Source organism: Thermobia domestica, chromosome 2 (genome assembly GCF_964235325.1).
Source record: "Thermobia domestica chromosome 2, izTheDome1.hap1.1, whole genome shotgun sequence".
NCBI classification, from domain to species: Eukaryota; Metazoa; Arthropoda; class Insecta; order Zygentoma; family Lepismatidae; genus Thermobia; species Thermobia domestica.
In genome coordinates, this window is record NC_137455.1 from 81,678,901 (window position 1) to 81,698,487 (window position 19,587).

Consider the following 19,587-nt stretch of genomic DNA (forward strand, 5'->3'; position numbering starts at 1 on the left):
GTCTAAACTGAATAAGAGTGTTGGGATCCGCTCCTCGACTATGTCTGCTGCATTTTATTTATTAGGCACATGGTGTCATTGATTAATTGATGTGATTCTCTGAATTTGAGCCACCCTGTTGGATACAAATGTCTTCCAACGATTGGGAGGTGATTTTATCGATGACAAAACTATCATCGAGTCTGTCCACAGGTGTATACCACTGACCTCTGTATTCAATATGGATAGTGTTTTGTCTATTAGCTTTGAAAGTAACAGTGCTCCACATAATTCCAATCTAGGCAAAGTTTACTTCTTCAGTGATGCAACCTTCGACTTTGAACAAAGTAAATTGGCTTCAATGTTTCCTTGATCGTCTGTAGCCCTGATGTACACTACTGCTCTAAAATTTTCTTCACTTGCATCGCAGAAACCATCTAATTGAATTTCCTTAACGTTCTCCCAAGACATTACGCTTCTTGTAATTTGTATCATCGCCATCGCAGGTAACCAAGACATCAACTGATTCCACTCAACTTGTAGGGCTGTATCTAATAGGTTGTTCCAATCCATTCCTGTCTTCCATAACTTCTGTAAGAAATTCTTATATTTGATGACAATTGGAGCGATTAGACCTAATGGATCGAAGATAGATGACACTATGCTGACGACTTGCCTTTTTGTCATTGCAACATTACTTTCTACTACAGTTCCATGTTTACAAATTTTGTTCGATATGATGAGTTTATCTGTTGATGGAATCCATGCATGCTATTCCTAAAGTCTTAACACCGTCTTGCTGACCAAGTATGATTGGCTGTTCTTTTTTCCTGAAGTCATCAGGAACTCCTTGAAGTACTTCTTCTTTGTTAGTACTCCATTTACAAAGTCTGAAATGCTCTTCTTAAAATAAATAAGATCCTTCTGTAGTTCTAAGGAATTTGACACGTTTGGTACTGATTTTAACATATCATCAATGTAAAAATTGTGCTTTATTGTTTCTGCTGCTTCTGGAAATTCCTTGGAATTTTCCTCTGCGATTTGCTTTAGACATCTTGTTACCAAGAAGGATGCTGACGAAGTCCCATACGTCACTGTTTGTAACTCGTATGTCTGGATTGGTTCTTCTTCTGAGTGTCTCCAACGCATGCGTTGTGAACACTTGTCCTCATCATGAATTAATATTTGGCGATACATTTTCTCTAAGTCCGCTGTAAATGCAACAGGATACAATCGAAACCTTAAATAAATGGAGTACAAATCATATTGAACAATTGGCCCAACTTGAAGAATGTCATTCAATGATTTGCCATTAGACGTTTTTGCACTTGCATCAAAAACCACTCTTAATTTAGTTGTACTGTCCATCTTGAATACAGGATGATGTGAAAGATAACAACTACTGCTGCTGTTCACATCTTCTTCTGTAACTTTTCGTGTGTGACCTAAACTTAAATATTTAACCATGAAAACGGCATATTGTTTATGAAACTAAGGATTTTGTAGCAATCTTCTTTCAAGCTGCTTTAAATCTTTGTAGTCCCATGCTGTAAGACTCTCCTAAAGCTGCATTCTCTTCCTTCTTCGGTAATTTAACGATAAATCTTCCGTCTTAATTTCTTGTTGTATTTTGTAAAAAAAAAAAAAAATGCTTCTCACAATTTTCTTCTTCCTGCGTGTAAATCTTGGTATGAAGATCTTCAAGTTCCCAGAATTTTCTCAATTGTGTATATAATAAATATGACATGCTTTGTTCATATGTTAATATAATGATATAATACTTAAATATTAGTACAATGAATTACTTATCTTAACTAGTTTCTGCAGTAATTATTTATCCACATGGTTGCTTGCTAAACGATCACACACTTTTATCTTCGATCACACATAAACTGAGTAGCTCTAAAACATTGTTAAGAATATGTAAATCTTGTATATTAATTAACATGAGTGTTTTTCTAAAAACTGTGAATAAATATGCTTTTCTAAAACTATGAATGAATATGCTTGTTTAGTTGCACTTGACAGCACATTGTACGAATGCACAGCCACAACTTGAGAGAACTCTGGACGTACTGTTGCCAGTCAATGCAAACACAATTCACTAAAACACCAAAAGGCACTAAAAGAATCACAAAAAAATCACTAAAATCACCAAACTATACACAAAAAATGAAACTAATATAAATAAAAACAATGCACATATTCAAGTTTATCCAAACGTTAAACGTAAAAAAAAAGCTCTTAACTATCCAAGAGTTTAACTTATAGCTCTGGCGCAACAAGTACTTATATTAACTGAAACGTATAAGTGCTCAGATCTTTGTTTGATACGACTTACCTTACGTCTGTTGTAGAAGGAAACAGATAGGTATATGGCAGATCGAGGAGGCTTGTTAAAACACAAAGATCTACCATAAGCGTGTGCTGAGAAGTTCCTCTTGAATTAATTAATAACTTAATGAAGAATAAGATTTACATAATGCACATTAAACGTCTAAAGCAAAGCCTATTTTTCTTTTTTAAAAAAAAACATTTAAATATATAATTGTATAATTTACTAATAAAGAAGAAGAAACGAACAAATGGACCTGAATTTTGTGTATATAACTTTATTATATATATATATATATATATATATATATATATATATATATATATATATATATATATACTACCGTGCCTGGGGGCGAGCAAAATTCGGAGGAAAAAGATATAAGGAAAAAAGTAATAGAGATAAAATAATATAATATCTAACTGCATTGAGCAAACAGAAAATTAATTGCGGCTTGTGCTTGCATTTTTAGAAATGTTAAAAAGGGAACGAAAAAGTACAAGTAGAAGTAGAAATTTTTACTAATACTAATAGTCATTAGGAAACATTTAAGTATAAACTTTTCAAAAAATAAATCCCGTTAGAATAACTGAAACAAACAAATGCATGATTTGAGCCAGCAACTGCAAAATATTATTTTTTCATTTCTCCATTATCATTAGTAGAATATGCTTTCTTATCTTATGTAGTGAAAGACATTCAGAACAAAATATTGCATAAATAGCTCAAATAAATATTTTACTCAATTATATATGTTGTACGACACTATTTTGACGAAAATTAAGTTTCTGAGACTTCGAATGTATTACTGAAGTAACGGTTATTTTGTGGGCATGTACATAAACTTATTATTACACATTTCTGGTGTAAATTCCCCAAGTATTTGATTGTTACCCACATCTACTTGGTAAACCTATTACCGAACGGCAGTTAAAACAGACTGTAACCGACCAAATTTTGGTCTCGTTCCGCTACAGATATATTTTAAGAATTTAACAAACAGTGATGTTTTCATTTCCTAAAATAGCTGCTTCCGTAAGGAAGAAAAATAATTTCGAAAATTATTTGTTATTTCCAAAGATGTTTTACATTCAGAAAGGCCATAAATGTATGTTATTTTAAGGAAGATTTCGATTAATTCAACATTTTCGAAATATATAATTACTAATGAATTTCGTTTTGTTAAACTATTAATATAAGGGTGTCCGGAATGGGACTGACGGTTTTTAAAAGTGTATAGTTTTAATATGGCTTTTAAAAGTTATTAGATGAGAAAGAAAGAATTCCGGATATGAAAGGATTCCCGAAGATACATAAAAAGAAGTAAAGTTGAAAGCAGTAACGGATTGCAGAAAGAATATTTTTCAACCATTAGAAGAGGAAATAAAGAAAATAGCAGATGAAATGAGGGGAGAACAAATAAGTAATAGAGTTAAGAATACAGAAGAAGTCAATAGGATGCTAGAGAAAGTAGGAAGAAGAAATGAGAGCAATGTTTCCCAGCTTAAGAAGGGATTATATTTTGAAAATATTGGAAGAAGAAATGAAAAATAAAACAATAAGGAAATGAAGAAAGAAAAATTGATAAAAGTATTGAAACTGATATGAGAGAAAAGTGTGTGAACAATAGGAGAGAAATTATTGAAAATAAAGGAAGGAATAGAAAAATAAATAAATTACTAAGTATAGGATCGAAACTGAGCCCAGTGTTATAAGAAATTGTGATCTATAAATGGGAGCAGAAAGTAAAAGAGGAAGGAGATGAAAGATTAAATATGTTTTGCAAGTATGTGGATGATTGCTCAGAAAGGAACGAAGAGACTGTTCGAGTAATTTGCAGGAAGAATAGAAGATAAAGAGAAAGGAATAAGCCTAGATGTAGAATTAGAAGAAGAGGGGCAAATAAACTTTTAGATATGACAATAAGAAAAGTAGAAGGGAGATTCGTAACAACGTGATAGAGGAAAAAGTGTTCAACATGTGATTACTGCAATAGAAAGAGTGATGTAGATGAAGGAACTAAAAGGAACTTTATTACAAACATGGAGAGAAGGATAAAATTGATAGACAGTGATGACGAGAAGAGAAAAGAAGACATAGAGCAGTTTCACAGTTTATTAGTACAAAATGAATACAGTGAAGATAGATTGAAGAATGATAGATGAAAGAAAAGGGAAGACGGCAGAAGGAAGTGAAAGAAGATTCAGAAGAAGAAAAGAAAAGATGGTTCGGGATAATGAGCATAGGAGAAAAAACGGAAGTCTTGAAGAACTTATTGAAAAAAGGAGGAGTAAAAACATACAGAAGAGGAAGTAGAAGAATGTCAGATACATTGAAAAGGAAAGAAAAAGAAGGTAACAAAGATTCAACTAAGTGAAGAAGGGGTTGTATACAGAATTAAATGCAAAGAATGTGCTATGAGTTATATAGGAGAAACAGGAAAGAGATTAGAGGAAAGGATTAAACAGCACAAGGACGACGTTAAATTGAAGAGGGATAGTAATGCTATATATAAACATGTGAAGAAGACAAGACCCGAAATAGACTGGGAAGGCGTGGAGGGGCGGGAAAGGAGGGAAGAAGCATTGTAAGAAAATAGAAAGAGGCAAAATGGATACGAAAGAAAGAAAGTGAGAAACTTATGAACTGGAATAGTGGCTAAATGTACATTATGTATGGAGGAAGATATTGGATAAAGTAAAGAAGAAAGAAGAGGTAAAAACAGATTAAAAGTTTAGAGGTATTAATAATAGATAAGCAAATTAAAAGTTTATATTTCTCAAAAGTGACAGTTACTCATTAAAATTACACAGGTGTGCCAATTAAATGTTTGGTTCTCAAGTAAAAGTTGCATCATTAAAAGTTGCAAATATGTAGTTAATTAAAAATCGTTAAAAATGAAAGGATGAATCTTATTGGTTCATAGATATGACCCCCACACATTTTAAGATGTATCTACGCTGTAGTTTTAGAAATTGTATTTCATAATGTGTCTGAAGAAGGCAAAGATAATTTGCCGAAACTGTAACGCTATTATTTATTAGTTAATATATTCCTTTGGTCAGAATTTGTCTTTTATTGTACATAAAAATCGTACTGGTCTAAAGACATACTTTAAAATATGTATAATTTGAGTAGTTTCCAACACTTACTTTTCCAGATGCAAAAGCTTCTCTATTGATCAAAGTCCAAAAGCCACGAAAACCTCCTGGTTGTATGTTGCTTACAAGTAAACTGGATGGTTCCAGTGTGAAGGCGTCCGTATCCGCACTTTCTACTCTGGAACAAACGTTAAATAAATATTGTCAGAGAAATATAAACGTATAGAGCCGTATTCAAAGACATTATTAAGTGCGATAATCGTCATACAAAAGTCTTCACTAACGATTGTATCGTACGGTAGTCAAATCCGTGGTATGACGCTAATCGCAAGTTTGACTTTGGATAAGGCGCATAAACTTTAACAAACACACAAAAAACACTTTTTATTCAAATGAGTAAAGTTTCATCGCTTATCAAGAAATTTCTAAACTAGTTAGGCGCATGAAAACAATTATTTTTAATGCAGTAATTAAACTCACACCTTTAGTCGACAGTAGCAGAAAGACGGATTGTTAAATATTTTGTCAATTCTAGAATCAATTTTACGACTCCACTAAAGCTAGGCTTACTCCTACTTATATTCCTACTTTATACGTTGAAAATTAAGAAAAACATGTGGTATTTAAGTATTTAATTATTTACAGTTATAATACTATCATTTATTTTAGTTGTAAAGAACATACTATTAAATCAAGGACATGGGCATTTTTGGGGTCGTAGATGCTTAGCTTTCGCTTAGTACACTATACAGTGATAATCTTCAAACATTATTTTATTGTCCCTTCGACTCTAGAAAATCAGTTTAATTTCTAGTGCAGTTTATTTATATAGATTGGTTAAAAAGAAGTGGCAACACTGTTCTCACGTCAGAAAACTGTGTCTCAACACTACAAGAGTTTCGTATGTAGTAAGGAAATAAAAGGTAATGCAGTGCGAGGAGTGATAGCAGCTTTGTTTTATTCAGTCAAAAAACAGTAGTATCGTAAAACGGAAGAGGAAAGTGGAAGGGTCATAATTATGTGTTTAGTAAGGACGAACAACAAGCGTGAATCAAGCTTAAAGTAGCACGTGGGAGCAGTACACAACAATGTTTTCAGAGATTTCGTGACGATATTTCCCCCAAAATGAACGAAACACTGCGAGAAGCACTACGACCAAGAGAAAGCATCATCCGTGTCATATGACGGTACCGCCGGGACATTGATAAAAATTGACCAGACGACGGTGTGCAATGCTTTCCATGTGTGTGGCAGAAGGTGAAAGAGATGGAAGAATATCACACATAAGGAATGTAGCAGCTTTTCTTCTGTGCATACAGCCAGGTACGAATTATAACAATATTGTCATTACTTTTCATCTAGTCCTTGTGGTTATTTTCCGTATATAGATCTCTGCTCCTCAATCAAAAACAGCTTACAAATTCTTAAACCTGGATTCAAAATGACGATCAGCCTTTAAACATATTGTATGGGTGCTGCATTGCTAACCAATCTACATAAATGTGAAAATAAGCATTTGAGTTGCTTTATGAGAATAAAAGTCCTACGGTATTCCATGACAAGACGTAGATGATATGAAGATTATTTATTCATATTTATCATACTGTACACCGTAGCATGAATAATATTAGTAGTGGTGTTCACTGTAGAAGCAAATTATTTTATTTTAAAAAATGTATTTACTGCACTTATTACAGCATGGACATATCCACTGTCTTACCCTCTATAGATTTCATTCCACAATAATTAATGTAATTTAGAAGTCTCAAGCGAAATGTACATGCTTTAATTATTTTACTAACACCTTGAAACAGGTGCGAAAGTTAGAAACGCTTTCTTGTCTTTGTCTCATTCCAACCCCAAGCAATAGATCCCATTTGTAAGCTTCAAAGAAAGCACTAAGCATCCCTCATGAAAATCTGACAACCTTCAAGAAAGTTTTCATTATATATGTCTTCTTAAGACCGAGTGAATATATCCCTACCTCTGGATAGTTTCAACCTCAAATATTATAATAAGGACAATTCTTAAATCTCAATTCGACACAGGAGGCCATGGTTCGATTTCCAGTGAGAGATCATGTGGTTCGGATTCCACGTTATGCTGTACATCCACTTTTCACATACATAGATTATTGAACGGGACATTAAATTTAAAATCAACCAACTAACCAAATCTTAAATCTGAAACAAAACACACTCTGTATTTCATAAAAGTGGAACATTTTTTCAACGAAATTTGTCGTGGAACATATGTTTAAATTCAACTCTTATTCTTAACCAGGTTCTACTCCGAGCGCAGATGATTAATTAGAACGGGATTCGTGCATAAACATGTTTTCCACTCCTCTTCTGTTTAGTTTTCGAAGTATTAAAAACTTTCTGCGTTTTATGTCTTCGTGTAACTGATCGGAAGAATAAATGATAAAGTTCAGTCATGGATAGCACAATTGGAGGCTAACTTAGTTATTTTCTATGCTGTGGTTTCGTATTTGATTCTTGGTGAGAGTATCCGCTTCGGTTTCCACTTTAAAGAGTTGATACCCTGATATAAGCTAGGTGCTAAAAAAAAGGGGGGGGCATTGAAATTCAATCAACCAACCATCCGAGTTACTCCAAGATTCACCGGCGTATAATTATGTATACAATCCTGAAGCACGAAACCATTGAAGACTATTTAAGAAATTTGACTTCTAGTGTCTATTTTCTGAATTTGTATATTTTTCCCAGCTTTATCAAATGCTTAAATTATATCTTAAGTTCTCTTCGATATTACTGGTTCAATACTTAAACTCTAGAGACTACAGAAGTTAGTTTTTTTCTTTTGTTTTGTTTTAGGGGCTAGAAGTCTTTCGTTTATTTCACAGATCTTCAGAAAAATGGAAGAAAGATAATTTTGACAATTCTCAATCTACTTCAACATTATTTATGTAAAATTAATTTTTCTTTACTTTATTTAAGCGAATAGTGCAACGAGAACTTCGTTGTGAAAATCAAGAGATGGTAAATTTTACAATACATAGTCCCTTTGCTACACATCGGCAAGTAGGACCAATTTTAAAAGGGTATAGTAGACTAGGGTAGGAAAAAATAGAGTAGGGTCGGGTTAGCTAAGAATTACGGAAGTTTGAACCTATTTTGTTAAGATTAATCGAGTTTGTCTGCGTAAGGATACCTGTTGGAGCGGGCATTATAACGTTTACCCCAAGAGAGGGCTCAAATTGTATTCTTCGACACAATCACGAATGTCGATTGATTAGTAATTAAAATATATCCAATTTGAAAAAGGATACGAGGAAGGGTCAGAAACTAAGGCTGATTCTCGTTTCGTCTGTTATAGAGTACTGAGGAGTGTGCAGTAATTTTAATACATGGAGTTGGCAACTGTGCAGAGTTTCAGCCACCCGTCACCTGCGGCTTTACTTGCAGGTAAACACAAATGGCGACTCGTTTGGAAAACTCTTCTCGCGAAGAAGTACGCTCAGTTATTCGATTTCTGTGGGCGAAACATATAACCGCGGCTGGAATTCACCGGCAGCTGATAGAGGTATACGGAGAGACTTATACCTCGTCTACATATCGCAGAATGCTGACGAAAGTTTGTGGCTTATAGAGAAAACTTCACCGACGAGAAGCGCAGTTTCCAACCCAGTACGGTATCAACAGATTTGAACACAACTTGCCTGGAGGAGCTGATCCAGGACAATAGGAGAATCACGGAGGACTTTAACCTGTTCCCGGACTTCAAGGGGCACCGTCACTTCGCTTCAGACGAGGAGGTGAAGCACTTCGTGACAACGTGGCTTAACACGCAAGGACAGGATTTTAACCAGGGGAGATCTTGAAACTCAACCCACGATGCAACAAGTGCTTCAACCTATATGGAGACTGTCTAAAAATAACCTAATGTATGTAGGACTATCTGTTGGCTGTATTAGTTGTATGAAATAATATATACACGTTTCACTGCAGGCTTTGTAACCTTACTTTCTGAGTACTCCTCTTAGATAAACATTCTTAAAGTTAAAATGGTATGTAAATAGTAATTGTAATGTAAATATGTATGATATACGTTAAATTATGATGAAAATGCAATTGTAATGTCTTGAAGGGAGAATTAATTTTCCGCAACCCCTTGGGTGGTTACACTAGTGCATATGAACAGAGAATGATCATAATATTAAAACTTCCCTCACAGTAGAAAAGGTCAAACTAATCAATAACGTTGCTCGCAAAATGTAAAGTTTCACTTGTTTGAAACTAGAAGAACAATAGGGGAAAAGAAGAAGAACAAACAAACAATATACTGTATAGCGTTCATCTGTTGAACAGAATTTATTTCATTACTCAAATGGACGTTTTAACTCTCTTTCCTAGCGTGCTGTTTACCTATGCTACCGACTAGCAAACCCATATTTCCAGGTAAGTGCTCTGACGATACCACACATGCTGGTGGCATTTGCAAACAAATTCCATTCGGATACTAAAAACGATTTTAATTTCCTTTATTTCAGAGTGCGAAACGAGGGTGATGGCAGATATACATTTTTTTAAACACCACGGAAAGTTTTATTTACTATGAGATTTCCGAGAACTGCTTAAAGAGTACGTTTATAAACGAAATTATTATTTTTTTTTTTTTTTAGTTTAATGTCGCACGATTGCGCTCTTTACGCTCAAGGAAACCGATAATTAATGAAACTGAATGAATGTGAAATAAATTCTCTTCTGCTCTTCCACCGGGAATCGAACCAGGGACCATGTACATTAATATCACACGCGCCCCACTAGATCAGCGCGGAGGGCGCTACGTGTATAAGAGTACAAACGTAGAGTATTTTTGGATAATTAAAGGTATTAGAGCAGATTTGGGGTTTAGACATGAAAACATCACTCATACTGAATATCGCTGCATTCTTCTTGAATTCAATCTGTTGTAGTCACTTCCATAATTGCATTGTTGAAAATTAATATCTGCTTATCATTAATGTTTACAATATCAACTATCTGTTGCAAAGATAACTAATCACCTAGGCATCATATGTGACAGTCAATTGAAACTAAGTAATTATATGGTATAAATGCCATAATGCAAGGGGGAGAAAAACAATATTCAACCAATGGCCTGATTTTAAAAATGATATTTCTTACGTTTATTCATATAAGTCAGGGGTCGGTCTGTAATGTATCATAGCCACGTACTTAACACGGAGATAATTAATTAGGAAAACCATGAACATTTATTCCTGTATGCGAGTGAGGAACGACCGAAGAAAAATTTTGTTATTTTAATATGAAGTTTGCAATCCTGATTGTTGTCTATGCGAAATTTGGCAACATAGTGTCAATGCTTGACGTTACTCTGTGTTCACGTGTTTTGGCTTAGTTCGTTCTAGTCATCGCCTACCTTACAGAACGTCCCTTTAAATGCTTGCCCTTGCGTATAATGTAATCACATAGTTTTTGTGAAGGTAAAAGTACTCCATTTCGTTCGGCAGATAAGACCGCAGGAGTAGAGGAAATAGATCGAAGTCTAAGTTCTGTGGCTGTGCTGACCCACTCAACCCGAATGAAGTGGGATGTATTTGTTTCGCTTGTCGCACATACACAAGAGAATGACTTAATCAAAGACGAGAAGAATCACGATATAATTTCGAATAACTGTTTGTTTGCGATGCTCATATTCAAATTATTATAAAGGAAGAAAGAACATATTATAAAGGAAAATGTAAACGTACGTTACAATTTCCTAATTTAATAACATCTGATGTGTTTACTGACTTTTTTTTTTGCACGCATCTAACGAACAAATGAAGATTTTTGAACTGCATTTCAGATTGATTTGACACTGAATTGTTGGTGTAGAAACAAACATGCGTAATCAGAAACAAATACGTAAGTGATACATTTGTATCTCTAAATTATAAAATGAGAGTCTAGTCATGTAGGGTAGGTTTAAGGCGGAGAACACTCACTGGGACTCAGTAAATTCGGTCCTCGATGCACTTGCAGAGCTTAATGCATATTTTGAAGCTTCCTTGTGCGTATATGGTTTGCAAGCGTAACTTCGGCATGATATACCAGGGTTTCATTCTCGATAGGAATACATGTGGTTCAGAGTCTGGTTCTGGCGAATAAATTATTCAGCTGCTTCAGAAATGATTGAAATTGAATGCAGACTTGCTTCAATGCACCATGAAAATGTTATCGTGTCTCTGTCTTCGAAGTAAATAGATAAATATACGTTAAACGAAGCTAGTTAACTTTTCATTATTATTTAATTTTTGTACCCACCTCAGAGTACACTCTTAAGTATGTAAATGTGTATGTATCAGAATCAATTTTACAGGATAGGTTGAGAGGGGGCACAGTGGCTTAGTAGTAGAGCGTTCATCTCTAGTGAGAAGGGTCCCTAGGCTCCTGGACAATATACGGTGTCAGTAGGTTTTCTCCCATATTCTCTAGTTCTCTAGTTTCCTCCCACATTCTAATTCTACCAATTATTAGGATCATGCAGAGAGATTTGAAAGATTGTGTTGTTAGTACATCTGTCCGCCACTCCGGAGGATAACTCTCCAACAGACGCAACTTTTTAAAATTCTGTTTTCGCAATAGATCTAGAGCAATTATCTCGGTCGACTTTGTTCATAGAGCTAATCTGTTAGCAAGTTAACGGATAATGGTAGCTATCTATATATCATATCCCATACATGTAAATGAAGCTTTAAACTGTGCTTTTTGCAATTGATAGCTACGCTAACATATTAACGGGTAACAGTGACTTTTACGGTGGCTACTAATAGCCCATATCCAATATATGTAAGCGATTTTTTAAATTCTGATTTTTACAGCAGACAATTAGAATTATTACTTCGACCGGATTCGTTAATGAAGTCAATACGTAAACGTATTAAGGGATAACGGAGACTTTAACTGTGGCTTCCTATAACCTATATCCCATACATGTAATGAAATTTATAAATTCTGTTTTTTTCTTTTTCTCTTTCTTTTTTTGTAATAGACAGCTAGAGCGATCATCTTGGCTGAGTTTGTTAGTGAAGTCAATATGTTAATGTATTAATGGATAACACCAATTTTAACGGTGATACTCTATAGCTCATATCATATACATGTAATCAAATTCTTGAATTATACTTTTGGCAATTTAAGTTAAAGCGATTATCTTGACCGACTTAGTTACTGAAATCAATCCATTAACATATTAATGGATAGCCGTGACTTAATTGGTGGTTATCAATATCTCATACATATAATTCGCGTGATTCTCTCTACTATCTTTATCAGAGTTTATTTCATAATTCAAATTTCATTAATTCATCAGTCATCTTTAACTAAACATGAAACGCACAATTAGAAATTTCATTTCAGTTATACAAAATCGACTGAGAAAATTTAATTGAAGAAATAAGTTGAGCAGCATTAATAACATGAATTGTTTTTCCACTTGAATTCTTTGTGCTGAATAAAGTACACTGTAAAAAAATGCATAAGAAAATTTACAAAAAAACGATGGCAATCTGTTTGCCAACTCCTGTATGTAAATCAATTTACTTTTATAAAGTAAAATTATTAATAAGAAATGGTGTAAAATTACATTTTTATCAATAAAAATATCACATTTTCTTATAAATTTACTGTAAATTGGTACAAAAACCCAGCTAATTTTGTAATTTAATCTAAGGAAATGTGTATGAACTTACAAAATAAAGGGCAAATGATTGTTCATTGATGTTTGGCAATTTAATTACAATTGTTTTTCAGTGTATGTAAAGTGAAGTTAACTGAATGTAAGACATATATATTGAATATATGAGTTTACAATGACAGTTTTTTCCTGCAATGTTTGTACCTAATATCAGAACTTAAAGAATACGTTCAAAGTAAAACATCACTGGAAGCCCGACAGTTAGGATGTGATTTTGCGATACGGAAGGCACCATTATCGATGTGAGTTTCCTGTTGTAGAATTCTAGAGTCACAACTGATATGACACTTGTTAGATCTAAACCACAATTTGGTTTTGTCATAAGGAATATTAGATCAAACACACTAATAAACAAAATAGAATGAGCGGCTTCCCCGCTGGTCTAGTGACTAGAGCGTGTGCTTTTGATGCACGTGGTGAAGGATTCGATTCTCAATGGGTGAGCACCAAAAACTTAATTACTCAACCATACACTTAAATTAATCATCCTTTTTCTTAAGCCTAGAGGGCACAGTAATAAAACATAAGACGTACAGAAATATTTTATTAGATTATTCTATTATAAAATCAAAAAGGATGATTAGTCAAATAACTATGAATACTGAGAGCTTCAAATTTCATTTGAAAGAAGGAAATTCACTGATCAATATTTTATTCAAACTACGTTGCACAAAAATCATTGTTTTAAAAGTATTTATTTTGATGTATTTTACATGTCAAAGTAAAGGCTATAAGCACCCTTATCTACTATCTAACATGAATTTAAATTTTAAGACAAGATAGTTTTAAAATAAGAAAGAAAACATAAAATTTTATATATATAGTTTCATACACATAGAGCTAGTTAGAAACTAACTAACTAAACTAACTAACTCTATGGCCTATGGAACCCGGAGGTTCAATGCCGCGTTCACAAAAGCTCTCCACTAAGTTCTATCCTTAGCTAACTGCATCCAGTTTCCACTTTGTATTCCAATCTCTGCGAGATCCATCTTAATATTATCCTCCCATCTGCGCCTAGGTCTTCCTAATGGTCATTTTCCGATTGGTCTTCCAGTCTAGACTTTGAAAGCGTTTCTACTTTCTTCCATTCTAGCTACATGACGTGCCCACGTAAGCCTCCTATACTTGACGACCCTAACAATGTTGGGTAAACCGTATAAATTATGTAGTTCCTTGTTATGAAGTTTCCGCCATTCCCCATTCCCGTTTCTCTTGGGTCCGAATATTCGTCTCAGGATCTTGTTCTCAAATACTTTCAGTCTATGTTCTTCCCTCAGGGCTAGTTAGAAACAATTTTTTTTATTTATTTTTGGTGGTAGGTAATATTAAGTCCGATTTTAGGTTTGTTCTCCTGTTTCCTCCAACTACATTAATTCTATACTGTCTTTAATCATCCGTTTCCTTTAACCTAGAGATGCAAACATTGAACATTAAGCTAAACACGTTTTGTTATTTCAAAAACTTATTATCGGATAAAATCTTGTGATAGACCAGTCTAACCAGAATAATTGTTGTTGCTACTGGTGCTCTACTCTGATTAAAAGATATTACAAAAATTATGACATTAAGATCTTATCTAAAATAATTTTCTATTTACCTGTTTAAACGTTGAGATGTAATCGAATTGAATGAGCTGCAGAACCCTGCGTCTGTCCTTTGAAAATGTAAGAAATATTTGCAATTTTCTGTATAAGTGTACACAAATCGACAATTAAGAAACACTTTTTGGCTCTCAGTGTAAAGCTGAAAGAAAAGAAAGAAAAAGGAAGAATATAACATTAAAAGATTATCAAGTAAAAGTTGTTTTTGTTAACACAAACTGTTTTCTACTATCAATAATTGGTAGTAAATGGTATTTCAATTGCAAGAAGAATTTTCTCAGGGAATGACCTTATGCAACAACTGAGCTTAGCTGTAACAAGATAAACGCATCCGATGCAGCTGAAATTTAGTACACAGGAGGAGATTAAGTAGTGTCACGTCTGAAAAATCTCTACTGAATATACTCGTATGTTAAAGAAGTAGTTAATAAATCGCAAAAATCTAAATTTTATATATATACACATACACACATGCATATATATTCCAGTATAACTATGGCACAGCTGGAACAGTTTTGTCAAACTTGGTACACATATGACACACATTTTAAAAAAAATACATTGGGAGTAAGACACCCCTAGCACCCCTAGGGGAGTGGGAATTTGTGACAAAAATAATTTTAAAAAACAATTAAAGCGTCGAACCCATGATTTTCGGGGAACTTGAGATGAATAGTGACACTTCTGATGCCGTTTAAGCCTAATTTGAAGCTCCACCGGCATGGTAGAGAGGAGGTGAAAAATCAAATGTTCAAAATGACCGACTTTTGTGTCAAATCGATAGTTTTCGGAGTCGATAAGCTGATTAGTAACATTCCTTATAACATAACATTTATGCAAGCTAGTCCAAGTTAACTTATCGAACTATAATGGGCCTGGATTTCTTAATAAACCCTTAGCGATCTGTCCAATAAGTAAAACTGGTGCAAAGATTGTAAAACTTTCTCCTGGCGAAAGATGCGATCACTGTTTGTTACGATATGACTATATTCATTCCAAAACAAGACGTTGCCGAAAGTTGCCTCTGACCTCGGTGAAAAAGAGATGTCTTTCGGAATATCATATGTTGCTTTGACTCTAGTCTGAATGATTGAAAACATCTTATTCCAACGAATGTTATTATTTACCGGACGACCTCATTCAGGCATTCGAGAATGCTTTGTAATATACATCGTCTGTAATATACTAACTGCATGTAGCATGGGATTTAGGCAGGTCATCGTAACCCTAATCTGTCCTTAAATCAACCCTTAACTTAGTGAATGGAAATCCTTCCGTAGGACTACATTTCCATTACCATCCCTCTCATACGAATTCTGAAACTTCACACGTGTTTCCACCTCAGTAGTTGTGTTTACAATACAAATAACAGTCCTTCTGAACGTGGAAAATTCTCTTTCATTCATATACATGGGTCTATATATATAGTGCAAATCAACGATAAATATGTGTAATTAGTAGCACAAAGTGATATTCATTGACAGATAGCAAATGTGATAGTAAGCTAATGACAGAATAAGTAACATAGTCATCGTGATTCGAGTAACGAGACTCTGATTTTTTTAAACCCCAGAAATGGGAGAAGTGTATTGACAAATATTTTTACGAACCGAATACGTGTTCGTTATGATTAACATATATACATCCTAATGTGTGAATATAAGAAATGCTAAAAGTGAAACGTATGGACACCAAAACAGGGCGCTTCGACAATATGCATAATATTATAGCTAATCTGAAAGTACGAGAAAGGACTCGTTTAAGATTACTTTCAAAACGCTCACAAATGAGATAAAGACTCATTACTAACCCTCATTTAATTTTTTTTTCATTCATCATATTGTATACTATGCTATGCACGAATCTATATCATTTTTACCAAGATTTAAATATTTTTTTTTCTTTTTAAGCTGTCTGTTTATATATATATATATATATATATATATATATATATAGATAGATAGATAGATAGATAGATAGATAGATAGATAGATAGATAGATAGATAGATAGATAGATAATTACGTGTCTATACTATTACATTACCAGTATTCGATCTCATGTATAAATCGATATATTTATATGTACACTTCTTCCATGTTTATAAAATTCTGTGTCTTAATTTCTCAGTAAATGTAATAAATGTTCACCAAATTGTAGTTAGATGGTTTCTTTTAAAACTATTATCACTCATGTCAATACGCTGTCCTGTATGTATGTGAGTATGTGTGAATGAATGGTAAATTTAGTTTTAAGTGGTAGCATGTAATATTGATTTACTGTGATAATGTTCATGATAAGTGTATAATAACATGTTATATGTATTAGTGGATGACGGAGGTCATGAAAGATACCTATTCTTGAGTAGTTTAAATTTTGCTCTAGGAGAAAAGACAAAATAACAGAATGAGCCAGAATAACGACAGTCTCCTCAGATAGATCAAAACTTCTGTTTGTGGAAAATATACACTTTGATTTTTTTTTTTTTTTTGGCTGATTCAAATGTATGCTCGATCTCCATTACAAAAATTCACATACTGGATATAGGTTATTTAACATTTCGAAATAATAGACAAACAATTAAATTAAAACTTCTCGTCGCCTGGGCTGGGTTAGGGCAATTTCTACTTGTGCAGTTGTCTGGATCCAGGTCGGGGTAGTATGAGGGAACATGTGTCTCTTCGGAATCACTTCAAAATTGATCCTCAAGTAACAACATTCAAATATACGAGGGTCATTCGGAAAGTAAAGAACGTTTTTGTATAAACATTTTAATAACTGATATACAAAGGCGAAATTTGTGTTACATACTATATGATACTTAAGTTACTTTTCGACATAGTCGCCGTGTAAATTTAAACACTTGTCATACCGTGGTACAAGTTTTTCTATGCCTTCGGCATACACAGTTGCCGCCAAACTGTTGAACCAATCTCTAACAGCTTCCTTAAGTTCATCATCACTGCCGTAGTTGCTTCCACCCGTGCAGCCCATCAATAGTGAATCGCCTATCCTCTTGAATTTTCCGCTCAATTCTTTCTTTGAGTTCGTCAGTTACAACAGAAGGCCGGCCCGAGCGTTCCTCATCGTGCACATTCGTCCGTCCGTCATTAAACATAATGCACTACTTACGAACTGATGCTTCATTCATTACATTTCCATACACCTCAGTGATTTGTCTATAAATTTCCATCGGACGCACTTTTCGTGCATTCAAAAATCTTATCACACTACGAACCTCACACTTGGCGGGATCAGTAATTGTATCGCACATTTTACAGTGGCACAGCAAAGCAATAACGGACCGTAGCGGATCGCAGTTGGTGCCAGACTGAGGCTAAAGCATGACCAGGTCAATAACCCAGCGGCAGCGGGGGTGGGGGAACACGCGCACGCGCTAGCGCAAAACGTTCTTTACTTTCCGAATGACCCTCGTATATCACCTTTAATAATGATTCAGGTTTCTTTTTACAATATTTCCCATCATTATCCGGCAATCCTTTATCTCTAGTTCCTTCTTCTTTTCTCCTTTCCCTCTTCCTCTTTTCCTCCTTTCTCCTACCACCTTTTCATTCTTACTTTTTCTTTCCTCGTTCTAATAAAACTGAATAGAGGTCGTGACTTGGAATTGTCGCTATAGACATGGTCATTAGATTGGTTTGATGTTTCTGTTCGGAAGTCCGATATGAATTAGTTAAGGCTAAAACCTATATATGAGGCAAGAGGTTCCAAAATGCATTTGTTTTATTTCACATTTACTAAATTATCATAATTACAAGATTACAATTCAAAAGTATAGCGACTCCCCGTTGCACACTAACGATTTTTTAAGTTTTCTGTTCATTTTTAATACTTGAACATGTATTTACGGGTTCTATTATATTTGACATAGATAGAAAAAGAAAGAAGTGCCCCGCTATCTTCGCTCACGAGTAACTGACCCCCCAAGTCCCTTATAGTATATATAGAAAATATCCTTTTATTCCAATTTTGCTTGAGAAATTGACTGATTTTTTAAACAGTGAATTATGCATAATCATTAGTACAAGTATTTACAATCATGAATTCAATTTTGAAAAATAACTTAAATCTGTGACAGATACAGATTTTGAAGGAATAGATGTTTTCTTCTTACGTAACTTAAACACATAGACTATAAAAAATAATAACAACCTATTATAAAATTTAAATCGAACTTTTAGAACACAGCATGAGAAAGTTTAAAATAATAGCTAGAATTATGATTTCTTTTTTTTGTTACATCTTCAAAGTCACAACTACTAAGGAGTAATAAATAATACATGAATCAAGATGTTTATTGTTCGTGAATTTACTTTAAAGTGCTATGGTAGTCAAAAAAGTGTGTTCTGGGCCTGACTCAAGTCAGATTGTTCTGTTATAACAGAGTATATATTCCATGTAATACACCAAAATCTGAAGATTACTTACTTGTAGCATGATATGAGTAATATTGATGTTCCTTATAAGAGGATTCCCTTTCAGTCTCGTAACGGCATCTTTCAAAGCACTGTACTTTCCCAAAGGAAGATATCGCATTTTTGAGAGAACTTCTCGAAGATCGTAGAATAACATTTCATCTTGCTGCACTTTATTCCCTAAAATACTGTAAAATAAATTATTATTTTATTGAACCTCAAATTCATTTGTTTATTGTAAAATTGATAAAATTGACAAATGTAAAAGTTACATCAGTTATGACATATAAAAGTTTTTTTAAGTTAATGAGTATAACTAGTAAATGATATCAGTACTACAATGATCTATATTTATTCGTATATATGTAATGTATTTATTTACGAGAGGGAGTTGGAAAATTCATGAAA

At 33.9% G+C, this 19,587-nt stretch overlaps 1 protein-coding gene across 1 annotated transcript in view; it reads right to left on the bottom strand.

Annotated features, from left to right (window-relative positions):
* LOC145679089 (sodium channel protein Nach-like) overlaps positions 1–19,336 on the bottom strand; it is a 111,895-nt gene extending 92,559 nt beyond the window's left edge. Inside the window, exons 1-3 of the mRNA XM_081749684.1 lie at positions 19,193–19,336; positions 14,741–14,886; positions 5,467–5,593 (exon numbers count right to left, since the gene is read on the bottom strand). Of these exons, the coding sequence (XP_081605810.1) occupies positions 5,467–5,593; positions 14,741–14,886; positions 19,193–19,336 (417 nt within the window). The remainder of the gene's footprint in view (positions 1–5,466; positions 5,594–14,740; positions 14,887–19,192) is intronic.
* Between the last annotated feature and the right edge of the window lie 251 nt (positions 19,337–19,587).